At 40.0% G+C, this 22,247-nt stretch overlaps 1 protein-coding gene across 1 annotated transcript in view; it reads left to right on the top strand.

Moving 5' to 3' along the window:
* The window catches only part of LOC111875427 (zwei Ig domain protein zig-8), a 209,710-nt gene that overhangs the window by 76,781 nt on the left and 110,682 nt on the right, over nucleotides 1–22,247 (top strand). Inside the window, exon 3 of the mRNA XM_023871671.2 lies at nucleotides 1,745–1,955. Coding sequence (XP_023727439.1) covers nucleotides 1,745–1,955 — 211 coding nt within the window. The remainder of the gene's footprint in view (nucleotides 1–1,744; nucleotides 1,956–22,247) is intronic.

The following is a 22,247-nucleotide window of genomic DNA, read 5'->3' as shown; positions in this document are numbered from 1 at the left end:
TGAGATATGAACCAATGATGAAATTTAATAGCACAGTATAAACTATGAAAAGTGACATTTTTTTATATCTAAAATTGCACTTTTGGTGGCGTTTGTAGAGCCAATAAAATTAGCTTATATATTTGTGTGCTTACACGTTACTATTACGTTTAAAAGATGAATTCTTAATCGTGGGGACGCCATGAGAGGATGTGACACATGGCGTCTAGCTAGGACTCACACCTAACTTTTACACACGCAACCATACGCACATGTAACCCACGCACGCAAACACTACAGTTTCATAAAATTTCATTACATATTTGTCATGTCCAAAAACGTTTTAGAAGCGAAGTTTATACCAAATAAAATGCGTTCTGCTGTACTCTGTTGTGTCAGTGGAGTGTTGCTGATAAGTCACGAAATTCATTCCAATTTTACATCGTTCGGCTACACATACGAGTATTAGCACTACCTGAGTTCGAATTTGTTCTATAATTGCATTTTTAAAAGCTAATTCGACATATCTCTACGTTTCGTTATCCTACATAGGATAAACCTCTTCCGTATACGAAATATAAACGAAATTACTTATTCGTGCTGTTAAATACATTCTTATTTAAATTGTCATATTAATAATTGTTCGAAAATTTTAAACTATTATCTATGTACGTGGTGAGGAGAATGTAACATACAAGAACTGCTATGCTTTTGCCAATTAGCTACCTAGATGAGATAGCAATCAGTTTTTGTTTTAAACAGTTTAAACGTTCTGTCACATTACGTGAAATATGAATTTGTTGTTATGATACACAGTTTAAATTTTACACGTGTGGGAACCCGGGGTGTAAATCACACGAATGAGAAAAACCCGATTTTAAATTCACGCCTCCATTCAGAATAGAAATAACAACTATAAAACGAAACAAATTCCTCTCTACTCTTTGAACAGTAGAACATCTCCAGTTAGTAGGCTCCTGGGATAAAGCGGATGAGAGGCCTATGTTCTTGTAATTGTTTAGAGCACAATTTGTCTTTAGCATTACTCAATAACTCATTCATGGAGCTGAGCACTTCTTGAGCAGCCGCCAATTTTGCAGCTACTCAAGAACTTCCCAGCATGTTATGTAATCCGAAGGTTCATTACCGTGTTCACAAGAGTCCTTCACTGATCCTTATCCTGAACCAGATCGAGCCAGTGCATACCATCCCATCCTATCTCTCTAAGATCCATTTTAATATTATCCACCCATCCACGTCTCGGTCTTCCTAGTGGTTTCTTTCCTTCTGGCTTTCCCACCAATCTCCTATAGGCATTCATCTTCTCTCCCATTCGTGCTACATGCCCTGCCCATCTCACCCTCCTTGGCTCGATCATTCTAATTATACTTGGCGAAGAGTACAAGTTATGAAGCTCTTCACTATGCAGTTTTTTTCAATTGCCCATCACGTTAACTCTCTTCGGTCCAAATATTCTCTTCAACACCCTGTTCTCAAACACCCTCAGTCTATGTTCCTCCCTTAATATCAGAGACCAAGTTTCACACCCATACAGAACCATAGGCAAAATTATAATTTTGAATATTCTAATTTTTATGTTTTTGGACAGCAGACGAGAAGGCAAAAGGTTCTGGACTGAATGGTAGCAATCATTACCCGAGTTCAATCTCCTCTTAATTTCCTCCTGAATCAGGTTTTGACGCAGTTAGGATTAGACTTTTACACTACGTAACGTACCAATTGTAGCAAAACTTTTATATTTCAGGTGTCCTGGGTTCGACACCGAGATATCCACTTGCTGACAGTTGGACGTTATACATATACAAGCGATCAGAGGTTCGAAGCCATCCATTCACCCCACACGGAAGACTGGACACTGAGAATCAGATATCCACAGCGCAAAGATTCGGGAATCTACGAGTGTCAGATCAGCACTACGCCGCCAATTGGGCATCCTGTATATCTCACCGTAGTAGGTAAGTTGCAGCGTCATTAATGTCTGCCGGAAGTGCCGTCAATTAATAGAATTAAAAATAAATTTATCTTAATTTTTCTTGGGTCCCTTCTCACGTACGTTAATAATGATTTAGTTAAATTAAAATTTATCTCTGTTGCCATTGTCTACTGGTAGAAAATGAAAGCTAACAGTTTCAACCTCAGTGAATGTACCCCAAATAAATGGATGTTTTCGTTATGCTTTTACGTTCATATGTTGAAGAAAGGCTGGATGTGTTATAGAGATTTCTAAAGTGAAATTGTCTGTATCAAGAATATTTCTCGCTAGCCAACTGTCCGTTACATGCCAGTGAACATAGTAGTACTTTATACTGACCCATAACAATGAGGAATATATGACATCTACCAAATGCTTTCGTTAATCTTCATGCCTCATTGTCATTGGCATTCGTATCATGCTACCACGTATCTGTTGATGAAAAGTAATCGAATACCAACATTACACTGCACTGAGTCAGATTTCCTCATTTTACTTCCATAAATGTTCGTCACACCGAAATTAAAAGTGTAAGTATCTTAATCAGATTTATCTATTTTGCCTCATACTAATGCAATATATGTAGATTTTGTTTTAGAGAAATTTAAAAAATTCAAATTAGTTTTCTGCAAACCCTTACTATTTAGTTCATCGTTCGGGTAAAGTTAAAAAGTAAAGTTGTCTCTGAGCTTAACTAATTAAGAATTACGCCATAAAGGCTTATGGGGGAGGCGAGTGGTTAGTTTGACGCCCCTGCCGCTTTATCCCCGGGAAAGTTCTCCCGGTGTCCATTGGATAAGGGGCTGGGTGGGCGCCAAGACCGGTCTGGATAACGCGGAGAAGAGAAAATTCTTGACCCTACCGGAACTCGAAAAAGGAGCAGGGATGCCTTAGTTGGAGTTCGACACAAAGGAACAAAAATAGCAATAACCTAGCCCATCACGACGCCCACACTTAACTGTCCCAACTGCAGCAATTTTATTAATTTTATTTCATTTATCCAACTTAAATTTTTTAAATTTGTAGAATGTCTTTAGGTATTTACACGGCACATACTCAAATTTGAATAATAACACCTACATTTTACTATATTTTACAAACATACATCCATATTAGCCAAAAGATACAATTGAATAACATCAGTTATACATTTACATAAAGCACCTGAAGACAATCATGTAAATCGGAACATGTAGCAATGTGCATTATAAAACAATATTAAGACGTTAGTGTCAGTTTGTTTACGACTTTTGTGAGGACGGCCGACAAGGCGTCTCTAATAATACACGCAGCAGGATGCAAATAATGAAGTTGAGTAGAATGTAGTGAGTCAGCTCCATGAAGTCCTATATACTCATACTTGGAGCTCTACCAATGTCGAACCTAATTATGACATGCGCTGTGTATGTTTTCATTCTGAAAAATATTATTCCTCATTCATGTTCCAGTCCGCTGACAATACTTTTTTCAATTTATGATAGTAATAATAAATATGAGTATTGCTGAAAATATTCCTATTCTCATTTACTGGCAATCGAATTTTGTGATAGCTAGACTAAAGAATTAAAATGAAAAAAACTGAAAATACAATTTCTGACCCAAAAGTTTGTGTTATTTAGATAAAAGCAGTAATTTCCTGCTTGTGTGTAAGTATATTCTCACCTGTTCGCTCGCCTTGGGTTCGAATATTTCCAGGAACCCTGCAGCGAAGAAACATTAAGCACAGAAGTGTTTACCGAAGAGTTTGTTGTTGTTTATTCATATTTCTCTGCACAATCCTCGCATAATTTAAGCTTATTATATTGTTATATGAGGTTCTTGTGAACCCGTAAGTATTCAACATTAGCAAATAGACCACCGAACTCCTCCAACCACCCTCTTGCTTGTATGTGCAAATGGAATTCTGGAGGTTCAGTTGTAAACTCAGTGATGGATACTGTATGATCCATCATATGCTATACAGACTCGATATACTGAGACAGGTACAAGGTTTGCGTCTATCTACACCAAACAACACAGACAATCTTAGTACATAATCAGAACGAAATCTGTAATATGAAACAGAATCCACACAATTTATAAGTAAAAATAGTAAAGCTATCCCTGTAACAAGCCATGGAAGCCCTTAGGGTTGTGAGACGTCGAGGCTTCCACATTTTCTAGACGGCTCACAGATGGCAGTGAAGTTGTCAGTCTTACCCGCCTGTCGTCTTCTATCCCCAGGAAGATTCCTGGTACTCATTTCTATTACAGGCTAAGTCGACCCCAGGGACATAGTGCGTCTGGAAGGATTAGGTCAAATGAAAATTCCATTGACCTTTGGGCTGTTGAGTAACGTCTTAAGTAAATAAGGAATCAAAGTTAATTGAATTGCTGCATTAAACTTTCTTATTAGACTCTTCTTTAAGTACTGTACTAGACCTCTCTCATACACGTAACATATATTTTCGGGCGAAAGTTGTACTGAACTACTTTTTGCACTCTGATCACTGTAATGTTGAACTCCTGTGGCCCTCACTAGCGCACGTGTTTCATGGGCATTACACATAAAAAAATTTACAGTTGCCCTAGGCGCAACATGTCCAGTGTATTCGGGTGATTTTTGTTAAAATGTCCCACACATATATATCCATATATTTTACACTTAACGTTTTTGGAGGATTGAGTTCATATACCGTTATTTTTTTAAAAATAACAACCTTTTTCTCGTGTAGATCGATCCAGTTTTTATTCCCGTACAGTTGCGTTCCTTTCGGGTGCAAACAGTTGGCTATCACCTCTGTCTGCATGTTACCCAAATTTCTGATTGTCTGCTGCTCTGGGGCATTTTGCCATGCTGATGTAAAAACACGCATAAAAATCCGAAACCGTGAATCCAAAAGCCTGTGGCTTGGTGTTTACTTTTTGTGGATTATAAAAAGGGCTGAACTTCGCATGATAAACTTGTCAGGAATCTGCAGGCACATGGTCAGTTACTGACGTCTGTTATCTCCAGACCATCTGTTTTCGTTATGCATACATGCATTTCGATGTATTTCATGGAATGTAATCGGTTTAGAGGGATGTTGAAAACTGTAAACATGGAAGTTAGCATATATTTACTAAATATTTCTCAGATGTTTTAATTTGGGTTCCACACGTTTACATAATATGACACTGATGACTGTAAGAGAAATGCGCCGAGGCAAATGTTGCAAACTCTTGTTTGCCAGAGCCGTCAGCAGGGAAATATATTCATGAATCCCATGGGACTCGGAACAAAGGATCACTGTGCTGGCTAGGGACAGCAGCGATTTAGCAGCCAATCGCTCATTTATCACTTGTGATACGGTCCCTAGCCGATAAGGACATAAGCACAGAAACTGACGAATCACCATTGTTAGGAGCCGCTACCTAGCAATAGCTAATGAAGACATAGAAGACCTTACGTGTGCTGCAGTTACAGTGATCTTCATGGTTTATAAATCAGTGAGACTGTTATAGTTAGTTAGAGTTACGACCTGTAAGTATTCAGTAAATTCAATTATCAACCTAAAACGCTTGTCTAGTCACAAGCAAGTAAAAATATCTTTCAGTTCTCTGCATTTTCGTTCTTCGAAGTGACCAAGGTTTGATTCTAGAGACATAAAAGAGAGTCATGTGAAATAGAATTGAAAGACTTAGAACTGTTGGATAGAAATGGGACGTTAAAAGTCCTGTCTCAATTGTTAGTTTCGGAATCCTAATGGAAACCGTACACGTTCTTTTTACTTCTGAATGAATACTGATTTAGTGATGTTCATGTTACTTGTAATAAGATATTCCACACATATCCTATTAGGAATTAAATAAGTAACTGCTTAAATGTGAAAGCAGTTTCTCTTGTAACCCCTTAAGTTTGACGGTTTAGAAGAAGCAGGAGCAGGAAGTATTCCAGGCTCCTAACCAGAGTAGGAGGGGAAGTACAGGGAAATCTGTGCACACATACACTGTCTGTCTTATAAAGCCATGTCTCAGGGTGAATTGAAACAAGATTAATAAGAATACAGAGTGACTGTAGCACATTTATAAACAAACATACCACGAAGGTCTAATATTGTCTAAAATATTTTTCCGGTTTTTAAATACCTCTAAATTTGACTTTTTCCACAAATATAAAAAAGTACCAAAATTCATTCGGTTTCCATTTCATATATATGTCCATATGCAGGTTGGCTCAAAAGTCAGTTAAATGTTTAGTAAAATGTGCGCCAAATTATGTTAGAAAGAACAATATTACACACACACACACACACACACACACATATATATATATATACATTTTTCGAAGTGAGATCCTCTACGTCTAATGAACATCTCATAATGATGCGATACTGGTCAAAAGATTGACTGATAGGTTTAAATATGAACATTCCTCTTAATACGACGGAATGCTTTAAGTTAACTGATATTTTGGTCACTCTGTGTATACGAGTAAGCATTTCTCCTTTCAACCCGGAATACGTTTTGAATGATAATGAGGGAGAGTCAGTAAATAGGACACAAATAGAAATAAAATTGAAAATATGCGATATTCGAAACTGTAAAAGAAAAAAAAAATATTTCTCGCATGTCCTCCGCCAACATCGATACACTTTTTCCATAGCTTTATCAGTGCGTCGAAAACCGCAGGGTAGAAGTGTTTTGACTGTTGTCGCAGCTACTTCCAAACCTCACTTAAACCTCTTCGTCATCAGTGAAGCTGTTGCCGTCCAGGTGTGAATCGCTTTATGCGACGAACACTTCGCGCCGTAAACAGGGTACATTTCTATGTAAGTTTTGAGGTCTTCACGGCGATGACTATGAAGAAAGTCGTCTTCTGGGTTTAGGCGCCGTGTATTCTTCGTTTTGGCAAACGTTTCGGAGGAACCTATCCTCCGAAACGTCGGCCAAAACGAAAAATCCACGGTGCCTAAACCCAGAATTCGACTTTCTTCAGGGTACATTTCTATTTGCATATCCTTCGCATTTAGTACTTTTGCCCACAGGAAACGCACAACAGAACGCTGCTTTTCGGTAATACACCCCTCAAGCACGGTCGCCAATTTGACTACTGAAACCAGCCTCTGCATATGCGCATGCGCGTCTGCTACCTAGACTGTCATGAAGCTGGACTGTGCTGCTACCTAGTGATACACACAGAAAACGTATCGCATCCATTACAGCTGTTTTATTTCATTTGTGACCTATTTGCTGACTGACCCTCGTACTAGAGCTAGGTATCTGTTGTGCAGTATGTACATATGCAGTACAGTTACTACATCTTCCACTTTCATGACGGATAATAAATAATTTGAAATGCGAATTGAGTACACGTCTCTGGATCGACTGTTGCTCCTACTGAATGGGTGTAGAGGAATGACAGGGGCCCGAGCGTGAAGGTGACCGTGTGTCTACATTATGCGCCGCGGCTATGAATACCTGGAATTTTACTTCCAGTTAACCATACTTAGACTGAAGGTGCTTGAGAACAGGGTACTGAGGACAATTTCTGGGCCGAAGAGAGATGAAGTGACAGGAGGTTGAAGAAAACTGCATAATGAGGAGCTTCATAACTTGTACTCTTCTCCAAGTATAATTAGAATGATCAAGTCAAGGAGGATGAGATGGACAGGATATATAGCACGAATGGGTCGAAGAGGAATGCATATAGGGATTTGGGAAAGCCAGAAGGAAAGAGATCACTAGGAAGACAAAGATATAGTTGGGTGGACAATATTAAAATGGATCATAGAAGGAAAGGATGGGATGGTATAGATCGGATTGATGTGGCTCAGAATATGGACCAGTGGAGGGCTCTTGTGAACACGCTAATGAAAACTTCCAGCTCAATAAAATGCTGGGAAGTTGTAGAGTTGCTGCAAAACTGGTGGCTTCTCAAGAAGGGCTGAGATCCATGAAATTAGTTTAGTTAGTTAACCACACTTCTTAATATTGTGTCGCTTAATAGCATAAGTATTATTCTGCCTTTCTGTTTTTTGTTTGCATATTTTTTTAATTTGCTTAATAGTGGGTGGAGTCCAACTGGGTCCACTCGGCACGGTGGCCACTGATTGGCCTATTGTAGACTGCCCCAGGTGATTATGACGATGGAGAATTAGGTGGAATGAAGATTGGCAGTGGAAACCGAAGTACTCGGAGAAAACTCGCCCCAGCGCCACTTTGTCCACCACAAATCCCACTTGACCAGACCCGGGATCGAACCCGAATCGCCACAGTGGGAAGCCAGCGACTAACCGCTTGAGCTATGGCGCGGCCCTACAGTAACAAAATAAAGCCAGGAGGATATTCAAATATAATAGAACCATATCTTTTTATTTTAGCTGATAGCGGTATTATGTAAGGTTCAAAACTATACACGTATTTTCCTGTCCCACAACACAGACCTGCAGCATATAGGCGTAAGGACAGTTTATAATAAAGGTAGAATATTCCGATAACCTGCAAGTGCATTGTTTTGGGATATTCTGAAGGGGTAATGTCACATGCTGGACGTAGTTGTAGATACACAGATAATATAAACATATGGGCCACTCTTGAAGATACAGTTTGTGAACTTGTGGCCTAAGTTCAACTTGTGGATAGGGTCATTGGTGGTGTCTTGTGAACACGATAATGAACCATCGATTTCAGTATGAGGCGGGGAATTTGTTGACAAGCTGAGCAACTCGCAGCTTCCCAGGAAGAACTATAATCTAAAAAGTCATACAGTATGGCCCGAATTCATTGTAGACGACAGTATATTGCGACATGCAGATATTTCTTATCTAAAGTGAATATGACAGAGAGGCAAATGTGATCACTTTTCGCCCATAAAATATTTTAGATTACATGAATATTAGACACACGTTACTTCACGTCATATCCTCTGCCCTCGGAATTACCCATTCTCCGTTGGAAGTTGCTATTTATTATTGTACAAACAAAAACAAACAAAACAAACTCCATGTACTGTAGTCCGCAAGCGAACCATACCGACCGAGCGACCGTCGCTTGTTGGTGAATTAGTGCCAACTTTTGCGGATAGAGGATGTCACGTGGTCAGCGCAACGGATCCCCACTGCCATTAGTCTCGGTTTTCGAGACCGGAGCTGCTATTTCCTTGAAACAGCTTCTCAATTATCCTCACGAGGCTGAGTGGACCCCGTTCCAGACCCACTAATTCTCAGAAAATCTGTAGCGTCGGGAATGGAACCCGGACCTCTGAATCTGTAGCCAGGAACTCTGAGAATTAGACGACAGAGGCGGTCGATTAGAAACACATCAGATCACTTTACTTCACGTCATGTCCTCTCTCCTCTGAATTACCCATTCTCCGTTGGAAGTTGATATTTATTCTTGTACTGTGTATTTATTTCCTAATAATAAAGGTTTTCTTTCAGATATCCCTATTAGAACAGGACGCCAAATCGATTGGAAATATCAAAATAAAGTCCGATGAAATAAATCCAATCTTGTTGTAAGTATGTGGCAGCTGTCGGCCAGATTTGCCCCTTTCTGCCATTCCTTTCAATTGTTTCCTATAAAAAGAACCGATTATTCTGCAGATAAATTGCTTGAAAGAAGAGGAAATCAATTCGGAAACAACATGACAGACGACATCCTACTCGCGTGAGCTAGAGAGAGAAAGACGTTCTCAGGGGACCCTCGAAGAACCGGAGTTTTCTCCTATTCCTCATATTCGCAAAGTCACCGAAGCGTTTTCTCTCTATATACTATTTCCATGTTAGGTCTACACGCAACCGTGTAACTCAAGAGGTCTATATTTTAGGTAGGATTTCACAACTTGAAGCCTCTGAGCACCTACTATTGTAACGTATTGTAATAGTCTAAAACCATACACATTTTCGAAGAGAAAAATTATATGAGTAGGCGACCGGAGTTCGATTCTCAGCAATGATAGTATGTTTTTCTTCGTCACCAGGTTCAGAGAGGCCTGATATTTATTCGTCCTGTTCTCGGAGGTAAAGCATGAGGACCGAGAATTGATTCCTGACCTCTGTACGTTGCAGAGGTTTTACGTCCCTACTCCCTGTTTGTTTTGTTTACCATGAACACTAATGACTGCAGCAGGAAGAGAAACCTAACTCTATGAACACTATCAGCATGGTCTAGTGGTTGACATAGCCTACGAGTTTAATGTAATCAGGTGATTCTGGGTTCAGTTATGACCCGTGCCAGTAGCGGTTTCGAAAAAAAATACAATAAAATTAACTATCAATATAATGACAAATATTCACCTGACGACGGGACTACACCAGACAGCCGAAACGTCATAATTATTAAGTACACACAAAATGGATACCGCGCAGTGTAATTGACGTGCAGTGGAGAGAAACATATCACGAAGTTTTTAAAATATTTTGGATTGTATAGTAAGTAAACGCCGGTCACGGTAGCCGAGCGGTCTAAGGCATGCACTGCCTTCGCTCGCTCGGAAGCCGGGATCGTGGGTTCGAATCCCACTCAGGGCATGGATGTTTGTGTGCCGTTTTTCTGTGTTTGTCTACAGGTAGAGGCCTTGCGACGAGCTGATCACCCGCCCAAGGAGTCCTGCCGAATGTGTAAGATCTAGTAAACCGAAGTGAAACGGAGAGTTTCATGGAGGTAGGCCTAGGTCCAAATTGGGGCTGTAGCGCCACAGGAAAAGTAAGTAAAAGTAAAGTTTTCCCTGTGCTGAAGTAACTAAGCAATAAGCCATGAAGGTGTATAGGGGAGTACATGTATAGATCCACGTTTTCTTGACCTCGGCACTAGTTGGAGGTGAGTGTTCGACTTCGCGCCTCGACCGATTTACTCCCGGAGGAAGAACCCCCGATATTCATTGTATAGGAGGTTGGGTGGACCACAGAGCCAGTCTGGATGACGTGGAGAATAGAAAATACTTGATTCTACATGGACTCGAACTCTGACCTCTCGGTCGTCCAGCCCGTACCTGCTACCCTATCCGGGCTCACTTCTGGGTAGGTAATCTTCTTTATTTTCAAAACCAATATTCCTGGGTTTGGATCAGCATAAGTTATACAGTAATATAGATATGATGTATATGTTTAATACAGGTATATGCGAATCAGTATATAGGATCCTGTTGTCTACTTCTGGGTCACTTTCGTGAAGAAATTCAATTCTCATAGAGACAGTACGATATGTATATATATATTTTTGAACTCGTGCATTTGTTCTCTGAGTATCGATTTCTCGCTCGCAGCGAACGAGAAGGGGCGTGTCGCATTTTCGGCAGCTACAGCTGCAGTGTTTCGCCCAAGCCAGACCCTCCACTCGTTTCCATCACTGTTTGGGGCTCAAAAGGCAATGAACGCAAGGCATGATGGACTGAGGAATATTTGTACGTGTCCGGACGTCCGACACGATCTTTATGTACTACATGCTAAATTTAGTTAAAAGAGAGATGAACAGAAATAAATTAAGATAATATTTTCTATATTTGCATCTCCTTCCACTGTTCATATAAAATCTCTGTGGTTACTATTGTATATGATATTTTTAGTCAGTTCACTTATACACGTATGTGTCTTTTTTATAGTTGAAAGTTTCAAATTTTTGATCCTTCAAAGCGAACCGACATATCATGCTTCGTCCTGGTTCTTGCTTGGCTTATTCTTTGACCCTGAAAATGAAGGTGACATGTTTCTTCGAAATGCCGGTAGACTTTCAATGGATTACACGGCTCTATATCCCGGAAGATAGAATTCTTCGGTGTTCTTTCTTTTTTCCCTTGGCACTAGAGCCCCAGTGGGCCTCGGCCTACCTCCATGAACTTCTCCGTTCACTTAGGTTTTTTTTAGATCTTAGACATACGGTAGGACTCCTTGGCCGGGTGATCAGCTCGTCACAAGGCCTCTACCTGTACAGAAACACAGAAAAACGCGCACACACAAACTAAACATCCATGCCTTGAATGGGATTCGAACCCACGATCCCGGTTTCCAAGCGAGCGAAGACAGTACATGCCTTAGACCGCTCGGCTACCGTGACCGGCGCTCTCGTTCTTCGTTACAGGAGATATTACAGAAACACAAGGTGACAGGAAAATAACGTCCTTGTGGGTAGCTATGAAGTACTCACAAAAAACAGGAAGTATCCTACAAATATAATATTTAACGGTTTGTATTACACACCTACAGACGCTTCTGTAGCTTCAGCCATGAGTAATTTTTCTTTTAAATCTGTAGGTGTTTATAGTTTAGATGTTTAAAGTAAAACCCCTTATATGCATCCTAAATGTGAGAAATTTCTTGATGGGGTTGAAAGAAAGGGCTGCATTCTCCATCTTCACAATCATGAAATTGTGAGCGAAGGTTCGTATGGCATAGAACACGAGACTCCTAACTGCAACAGACAACCTCTACTCATTGACGTTACAAGAGGAATTTGTAAGCTTCTTAGAATTACTAGTTTTGTTCGTATTGTGTCCATCGTCTGGGATTCTAAAAACTAGAAAACACAGATCCAGTTTCTGAAACGTTGTGTTTTCTAAATTTCAGAATCCCGGACGATAGAAAAAATCCGAAAACCCAATAATTCTGATTATTATACACCATCGTTAGAACCATTTAGAATCTACTTGTAAGCCTCTGTGTACTACCAGGGAACAGGAAAATAATTTCTGATCCATGAATGTTACACATTAAGGACACATTTTTAACATGTTATCTGGCACAATAACATGGACAAATGAGAAAATAATAATACCCTTTGATGACAATGTTCCAAATCATTGTCTGTTAGCAAGGATATTTTCAAAGCTCGTAGCTATATAGAAATTCCCTGAAAATTTATTGGACTGCGATTTGAAATAGAAACTCGTGGCTTCATAAACGAGCACAAGGGTCAGAAGTTTTCAATGGAACTTCGAACTTCAAACTTCAAAAAACCTTTTTTTTTTTTTTTGTCAAGTATTTCCGCAATGTTAATATAAAACAACGGAAAAGCATACACGGTTATATTGCTTTTGTGAAGTTGTCGCTTTAATCCCATAATCCCTTAACATATTCGAGACTAGTGGACGTCACAATAAGTATTCTGGTTTGTGGATTACACTAGAAACAGAAAGACTTTTTTTTTTCAGTTATCTGAAACTGGAAATTTACCCAGAATTCATTGCATACGTCATATGTATGGCTGTGATTTATGAACATTTATTTTAGAGGTGCTAATGTTATTTTGTTCATACAAGAATTCGTCCTTTTATAATATTCTTTTTCATATTTCGGCACGAAAGTTGAATGCATTTTCCACTTTCTTCCAACAGTAGTAACTTCATGCAATAGAATAATTTTTAAGAAGCCGATAATCAAGAAATGTTCATCATTTTATAGGATTTGATACATCATTTCCATGTTTGCAACATCATGCCACTAGCCTGTATCCCCAGCCAGATTAATCCAGCTCATATTGTTACACGCTGATTCTTCATAGCATACTGTCATTCTCCATCTATATCTAATCCTTCCAAATAGTCTATTTCCTTCAATTTTCTCTACTAAAATTTTACATGCATTTTAGTTTATACATTTCCTACCCAGTTTTATTTATTCAATAATGCTAATAATATCTGGGGGGACGAGTCCAACTGGGTCCACTTGGCACTGTGACTATTGATTGGCCTATTGTAATCTGCCCCGGGCGATTATGATGGAGAATTTGGTGGAATGAAGATTGGCAGGGAAAACCGAAGTACTCGGAGAAAACCCGCCCCAGGGCTGCTTTGTCCACCACAAATCCCACTTCACCAGACCCGGGATCGAACCCGGGCCGTCGCGGTAGGAAGCCAGCGACTAACCGCTTGAGTTATGGCGCGGCCTTCCTCCTATTGCTTACGCGGACAATACTACGAAGAACGTGCATAGATTCGACGTGGAAACCAAACAGATCTAACGAGAGAGTAAATTTGTTTTGAGCTGAGAGTCAGACGGTACTCGCGAGCTACCCGGCCCAGCTTCTGAACACCATTCATCTTCCTGTTAAATTTTGGAGCTTTATCTATTTTCTATACAAGAATGTCAGAAGCATCCTGGAAGAAATAGCAATATTCCCAGTATTCTACATACCAGTTCTCTGTGCAATACATAACCTACGAATCGCACCACAATGGCCGTCATTAACACAATCATCACCATCTATGATGGCAAGTCATCCGGCATGCGCATTGAAATAATTTTCCTTCTTGACTCCTCTCTGGGCAAAGACTTGCACGCTCTTACCTTTCTCACGTGATAGTATTGCAATAATGCTACGTCGAACTGCCGAGCACTCTTGCGCATGTGCGTGTTGATATATTTATGCTCATTGCCCTGTTGTACACCGAGCAGCTTGGTGTTGCGGTAACACCTCAGGCTTGTGTTCGGTAGTCGCTAGGATTGAAACTCGGCCGTAACACTCGGAATTCTTTCTATTTTTTCAGTTCCGTCTGAAAAATTCTAGGCAAATACCTATTTTTGCTAGCTAATTTCCAACTCATTATCCATAGATCATTCTGTCATTTGTCGCGATGCAATCTGAGACGCTGACGGTATTGTCAAGTAAATCGCTCACACAAATTATTTCGTTTATTGCGGTAAGCTTATATGTAAAAAAAAAACCTCCGTTGTTTTAGTCCGAAAGCGAACTACACCGACCGAGCGACCGCCGCCTTTCGGCGAAGCTAGTGCCAAACTTAGCGGATAGAGGGTGTCGCGTGGTCAGCATAACAGATCCCCACGGCCGTTTATTTCGGTTTTCTAGACCAGAGCTGCTATTTTCTAGAAATAGTTCCACAATTATCCTCACGAGGCTGAGTGGACCCCGTTCCAGACCCATTTCTTCTCAGAAAATCTGGTAGCGCCGGGAATCGAACCTGGACCACTGGATCTGTAGCCAGGAACTCTGACCTCTAGACCACAGAGACGGACCAAGCTTATATATATATACATATTAGAAAACAGGAGTTTTAAATTGAATTCATGTGACAAAAGACGGTGTCTGCCTAAGATTATGCTTTTTGCGTCGAAGAACAAAGAAAAAGAAATGAAAATAGTAGAATAATATCCGCAAAATTAAATTTCTGTGTTACAAAGTAACGTATGAAAGGAGGTTTATTTTATTTTGAATGTTGTGTCTTTATGTCAAATTCTGTTCACATCCAAAATTATCGCCTCTTATGCCACCTACTGCCTCAGATTTAAGCTAACTGGTTGCATATAGTTGGACTGCCTGTTTGGTCTAGTGGTCAGAGTTTCTGGCTAAAAATCCAGAGGTCCCGGGTTCGATTCCCGACGCTACCAGATTATCTGAGAAGTAGTGGGTCTGGAACGGGATCCACTCAGCCTCGTGGAGGAAATTGAGGAGTTATTTCAAGGAAATAGAGGTGCCGGTCTAGAAAACCGAAATTAACGGCCATGGGGTTCCTTTACCCTGACCAAGTGACATCCTCTATCCGCTAAAGTTAGCACTAACTTCGCCGACAAGCGGCGGTCGCTCGGTCGGTATAGTTCGCTTGCGGACTAAAACCACGGAGTTCGCTCGTTTGTTTTGTTTTTTTGGTTTGGTTGCATATAGTTCAGTTAAGAGGCGCGATTCCTGAGTACTATCGAGACTGAAGCAGTCTCATTATGGGTTTTTTGCGTGCCCCGAGGCGTAGTGACAGGAATTTCATATACCTCCGACAGGTTGGTCGGCCCTTTAGACGGATAGAAGTATTAAGATGAAAATCGTGATATACGTGTATATTCCTTTCAGCACAATAATTAAGATTTTGGCGCCTATAAGATTAAATCTATATTTTGATAGGCGTATCGCAGTACCTTTCGCATGTCTTTAGTCTGTTGGGGGGTTAATTCCATGTAACATACCGAGGATGTGTAACACCGACGATGTTTGTGACAGTGATAGAATTTTTCTGTTTTAGCAGAAGGGAAATTTGTCCGAAAGTAGGGACTAACTCTATCGACTGGGCTTAATTGTGTAAGTTTTAACTGAAAACGTAGACAGGATCTTCTCCGAAACATTATATGTTTTAAAATATAAGCAGGGTGGTGTTTTTGATAGAAACAGGATGATGGATACTGTCCAGAATTATAATATTTTGTATCTAAATTCTACTTTGTTGAATTTTCCCCCAATTTCATGCTGTTATTCTGGTCTGTCATGCAAACACTCGGAGTGAGAAAAGAGCATAATGTCTACACGTGACATAGGAACAATGCGCTAGGTGGTCTAATATTTTATTGAGGTTTATGGTTATGTGATTTTATATTTCATATGTAATGTTTCTACATATTTATGGCTTAAAACAGTCCTGAACCTTAGCGCTTCTGCTACAGCTGGCTCACGCGATATCATCACGTAAAGATAACGAGACCATAGGATTATGCTTGAGATCCTGAAGTTCTCGTAAGGATTAATGTTTTTAGTGATGTGACGCCATGTAGTCCGGCAGATGATTATAAATGTTTCGGAGTAGAATTCTGTCACTTTCTTCAGAATATGAGATATATATGTAATCTGAACATGAATAGAATTCTTCTACGTTGAATGTGGAGGTAATATTTATAATCGTTTACCAGACTATACGGAGTCAGGTCCCAGGGGATAGTAATCTCGTACAAATATCTGTATACCCGTCATCCCGATATTAATATCGAAGGGGATTAAGAACGATATGTTACAGATAACTTACGGATCGACCCGAAAGCCATATTCTGTGATATTTAAATGGATGTGGGATGCATTTTGAGGATTCTTATCAGTACCATCGGAGGGACAGGTAAAACAATTTTATTTTTTCGTCTTAGAAAACTTCAGCATTCAGTAACTTTTAAACAATAATATTACACGTATATTGGATTGGATTTGTTGTAGAATCATTAACACTACGCGAATATATCAGGGTCGGACACGCAAAGAAGTGAAATTGAAGTGTCAAATTACTCTGGGTTATGAGAATGAGTATGATTAGTACCTATAAGCTGGGATCGAAACCACGACTCCTATGATTCGTGAGCCATAGACCGTGCTCGACATGAAGGGTGTAGATATTGTAACTGGGCTAGTTAGCAGAACACAAATTTTGATAAATTATTCCCCAATTTTAGAAATAATGGGATATTGGCGCAATGCCTGGAGCTCTGTGTGGGATGCTCTTCTCTGTTCTTGCAGCTTGTTCAAATAGCGGAACTGACGCTTCCTGACAGAGAGACTGAATATCTTAGTAAACTGCGTGTAATTCAGTTGTAATTTAAATGTTGGAACGAAAATATGGCACCCGCGCGCAGTAGTGACATACCTGGTATACCACACGTGTGTTAATCTCGCTGTGGTACTGTAGAGAATGGTTCTTCCTTGTTATCGAATAATTACTTTCTCACCACGTTACATTTTGCCGTTCCACGTCGCCATTAGCGAGAAATTTCAACTCCCATCTCTTCGTTCGTCATTCTTTGGAGCTTCGCCCCTCAGCGAGTAATGGGTTTCATAATAACACGTCACATTTCATATTCACAAGTTGTTGCCATTCTAATCAGTTTGCAAGCTTCCATAATAAAAGAGAGGGTTTATTTTTTTAATCATATTTGTTTCCTACCCTAAAATAATTTCGGATATTCAGGCTTTGAGTACACAAACGCGCAGGAGTGGATTAAATGGTGCATCAAATGTAATAGAATTAGCTCCGTCATGGTTACCGCAACATCTGACGGTCCCTTCATATTCCTGTTCTAGACCACATATCATGAGTCTGATGCTTCGTGGTAATGTCATTCTTTTAGGATAATGTCTGAATAAAATAAACCATACGTGTTTCTTCCTATGTTCCCCAAGAGGTAAAAAGGTAAAAAATGTAAAGCTCTCCCTGTAACAGGCCGTGGAGGCCCATAGGCTTGTGAGACGTCGAGGCCCCCACATTCTCTAGACATCTCACAGATGGCAGTGAGGTTGTCAGCCTTACGCGCCGGCCACCCTTTCCCCCCCCCCCGAATAAAATTCTTGGTACTCATTTCTGTTAGAAGCTAAGTCGACCACAGGGTCATAGTGCGGCTGGGAGGATTTTGGTCAATTAAAAATCCAGTTATCTCATCGGGAATTGAACCTGCGACATTCCGGATTGTCGCATAGTGCCTTAACCAACTACTCTACCGCGTGCCGCCTTCCTCATGAGGAAGACATTAAATTAATCTTTAACTCCGAAACTTGGACATTGGCAAAGCGTCGGTATTGAAGTTCATATGATCTCTTTTTAGATATAACACTGAATTGTAACAGAACTGAAGTCATCAAGAAATTACCGAAATTCTTTTTGTACGCGAAAATGGAATCCAATGTAGAACCGAATTAAAAATATAAACATTTATATTATAGAAATGTAAAATTAATTCTGCTTAAAGAAGACTTTTCCTGGATAATAACTACAGGTAATNGTAATCAGTCGTTACCTAGCATCGACTAGTGACGATAGAATAAGCAGCAGAACAATTTATAAACGCTATAGTTTCTAGTGGTCTATAGAACGTAAATCAGCAAGACGGTTACAATTTGTAATTTCGAGTTAAACGGTTCATTAAATCCAATTATCAATCCAAATCTTGCGTTTAGTCATTAACGCGTTATAATAAGTTAACTGAACTAAATGAGGTAAGTGAACGGAGAAGTTCATGGAGGTAGGCCAAGGCCCACTGGGGCTGTAGTGCCAAGGAAAAAAAAAATACTACAGTATGGATTCATTTTCACTGGAGCACGTCACAAAAATTATTTTTCATAGCCCTATGGTATAAATATTTTCCCAAAACTAAATATCATTTCCCAATATATCACTTGATAGAAGTTACAATTACACAGAAAAATACTCAATTTTGCCTCATTTAGTTCAGTTAACTTATTATCACGCGTTAATGACTAAACGCAAGATTTGGATTGATAATTGGATTTAATGAACCCTTTAACTCGAAATTACAAACTGTAACCGCCTCGCTGTTTTACGTTCTATAGACCACTAGAAACTATAGCGCTTATAAATTGTTCTGCTGCTTATTCTATCGTCACTAGTCGATGCTAGGTAACGACTGATTACAGTGTAATTAAAGACTCACCTGACTGTCTGTCCGGTAAATTGCTGCTGCTGCAGGCCAACACAGTCATCCTTGGTTTCCATTCGCGCGGGACTCACGACCATATTTTACTTTCTAGACTGACTGACCATTGCGTGTTTATTCGTTGCTGAATAAACATGTTCACAGCTCTATTACCAGGAATGGGCTCATGTATGGTAAAGGTAAAGTTGATCCTGTACTTAACTAATTAAACGCCAGGCTTTGAAGACGAATGGGGAGTGTAGATATAGCTCCACCATTCTTGATCTCGGTACTAGATTTAGGTGAGTGGTCAGCTTCACGGCTGTGTCTTTCTTCTCCCTGAGGGCAGTTACCCCCTGTACCCATTGGATAGATGGTTGGGTGGGCCATCATAGCCGGTCTTGACGCTGTGGAGAAGTGACAATCGAACCCGGCCTGTCCAGCACGTAGCCTCTCGCTGTACTGACTGAGCTGTACCTGATCTTATTCGTTCCAGTATTCTGCCTTTCTATCCCCATGTCGCAGTATTACGTGTATAAACTTCTCTTAATAACCGTAAAAAAGGTTAAGTAGTTCTTGTGCTTAACTAATTAAACACTACGCCATGAAAGCGTATGGGGGAGTGGATGTATAGATCCACATTTTCTTGACCTCGGCACTAGTTGGAGGTGAGTGCTCAGCTTCACGCCTCGGCCGCTCTACTCCCGAGGAAAGAGCCCCTGGTACCCATTGGTTAGGAGACTGGGTGGACCCCAGGACCACTCTGGACGACTTGGATAAGAGAAAATTCTTACCCTCACCGGGACTCGAACTCCGACACATCAGTCGTCCAGCACATAGCCAGTATCTTGAAAAACATAAAAGTTTGTTTGTAGTCTGGTAGAATTTTGTTGACGTTATGGAAGAACATCGGTACAATTCTACCACACTACGCGGCGTCACATTCCAGTCTCTTTTTCTCTTCATAGTCATCGCCGTGAGATCAAGCCCCATGTAGTTAACATCTGTGGGGAGATTACTATAAGGATCTTCAGCAGATTCGAACGGTTTCGAATCAAGCAAGCCGAACTTCCTATCTGTCTGCTTGCTCACTCGGCTAGTTCTTAAAACCTAATGTTAGGGGCAGTACATTCCTCCGAAATTTAGATAAATCACTACCAGGCCACATGGTGACAAATAGCAGAAAATATCGTTGTCACAAGCGCGACATCCTCACACATTCTTTGAGTGTGTCACTTTTTTTTTTTCTAAATATTTGGAATACGCATATTAACGAAAGTTTTTTTTTTTTTTAATCTGCGCACCCCATTGGGTTTGGTGAAAATTCCTTGTAATAAAAGTCATCTTTTGGAGAGGAAGAACTGTTTATGTCGCTACATATTTTATACCTATACAAACGCAAATCTTGTACAGCTAGATTCTGAAAGGCTCTGACGATTTTGTACAGTATAACACACACACAATTACTGGGGTTTCCTGTACTGCGTTAAATGCGCGCGTAAGAATGCAGTTTCCAGTCACACGCGTATAAGAGGTCTGACAATAAAGTTCGCGAACTTGACACCACGTGCTTGGCATGGCAGCAGTGGACAGGAAGCTCAGTATGGTTTGATGACGTTGGCATATTATGTTTAATATTTAGAAGTACTGAACAGGCTGCGTGAAACAATTAGACGGAAACAACCCGAACTTCTTTCCAGCAACTCAGGGATCTTGGATCACGACAATGCACCTGCTCACACTGCACTGTCAGTGAGGGAGATTTTAGCTAGTAAACAAATAACTGTGCTGGAACAGCTCCCTTATTCACAGTATCTAGCCCCAGTGACATTTTCCTTTCCCCGAAGATAAAAGAAATTTTGAAGGGCAGGCATTTTGATGACACTGATGACATCAGGAGTAATACGAAGGCAGCTCTGAAGGCCGTTCTCAAAAAACCAGTTCCAAAACGGTTTCGAAGGGTAAACTAGGCGCTGGAATCGGTGTACAGCTTCCCAAAAGGAGTACTTTGAAGTTGGCTACAGTGATATTCAGCAATGAGATATGTAACACTTCTACCTCGATGAGTCCACGAACTTTATTGTCAGACCACATACTTTGATCATTGCACACGATGAGCCTTCTTTGAGTAAGCTGTTGAATGTAAATATTTACTTGTGAATCAGGAGCTGGTTGCACAAGTGTTAACCGACGTCTAATTGGAACGTTATACTAAACCTACAGTGCCAAATTTAAGCTGAATCAGTCTAGACGTGTAGAATATATACCACTCATATGCACTGACAGATAAAATATCTCCGGTTATGTATTGGTTTCATGCACTTTGTTCAAAGAGCTTTCGAAAAGGGACAGGATGTTTATTTTTCTGTCCGTAAACACAAATTTTGCATACTTTACAAAATACATCATTGTCTGTAAGTCTGCTCTCTAAACTTTCTGCTACTTCAGGTGAGCTGCCACCCAACCTGACACTTAAACCTAAAATGAAAAAAGAAAGAAATTTATTTTGTTCATGTGCATTGTGTCTGTGAAAGGGCGAAGTCATGATTTTATATAGGTCCTAGTAGCTATGCAGTTGACATTAAAAATAGACAGATTATCTTGAATAGCATTCTGCTGTAGTGGAAAGAGAGGAAAGAATGGAAAATTGATGTTTCGAATTTTTTATTTCAGCCATGTTTGAAGAAAGAGAGGCACGTTTCCCCATAGAAATACAGTATAGACGGAGTGGAACTGAAAGGTAGCTCACGTAGCTACCAACATCAAAGCTGATAGATAGAACCTGAATAATTAACGACGGTATTCGTTCGGCTATAACTCACAAATTAATTGTTTCCGAGCAGATGTTGATATGGATAAGTTTTCTTGTTTTGTTATGCGGAAATCATGCCCACATTTTGTCTGCACCTTTCAATTACATCCTGTATATAAGGATAGTTAAAACACTCGTTGAATATGATATCACATCCCTCCAAACACGAAACCTGATTTGAAAAAAAAAAGGAAGTTCATATAAATGATATTTAGTTCCTGACTGTAACAAACAAAACTTATAGTCATTAGCAGATAATATGTGGAATTACACGCATATGAATAAAGATCAGTAATCTTAAACCGTTAATATTAATTTAATTCTTATAAAGATGATGAAATCATGAAGTGTGACATGGGTGAAGCATGTGGTACGCGTGGAA

This window comes from Cryptotermes secundus, unplaced genomic scaffold (assembly GCF_002891405.2).
Source record: "Cryptotermes secundus unplaced genomic scaffold, Csec_1.0 scaffold172, whole genome shotgun sequence".
NCBI classification, from domain to species: Eukaryota; Metazoa; Arthropoda; class Insecta; order Blattodea; family Kalotermitidae; genus Cryptotermes; species Cryptotermes secundus.
Note: the sequence above shows the minus strand (reverse complement) of the source record. Positions and strands in the feature narration are given on the sequence as shown.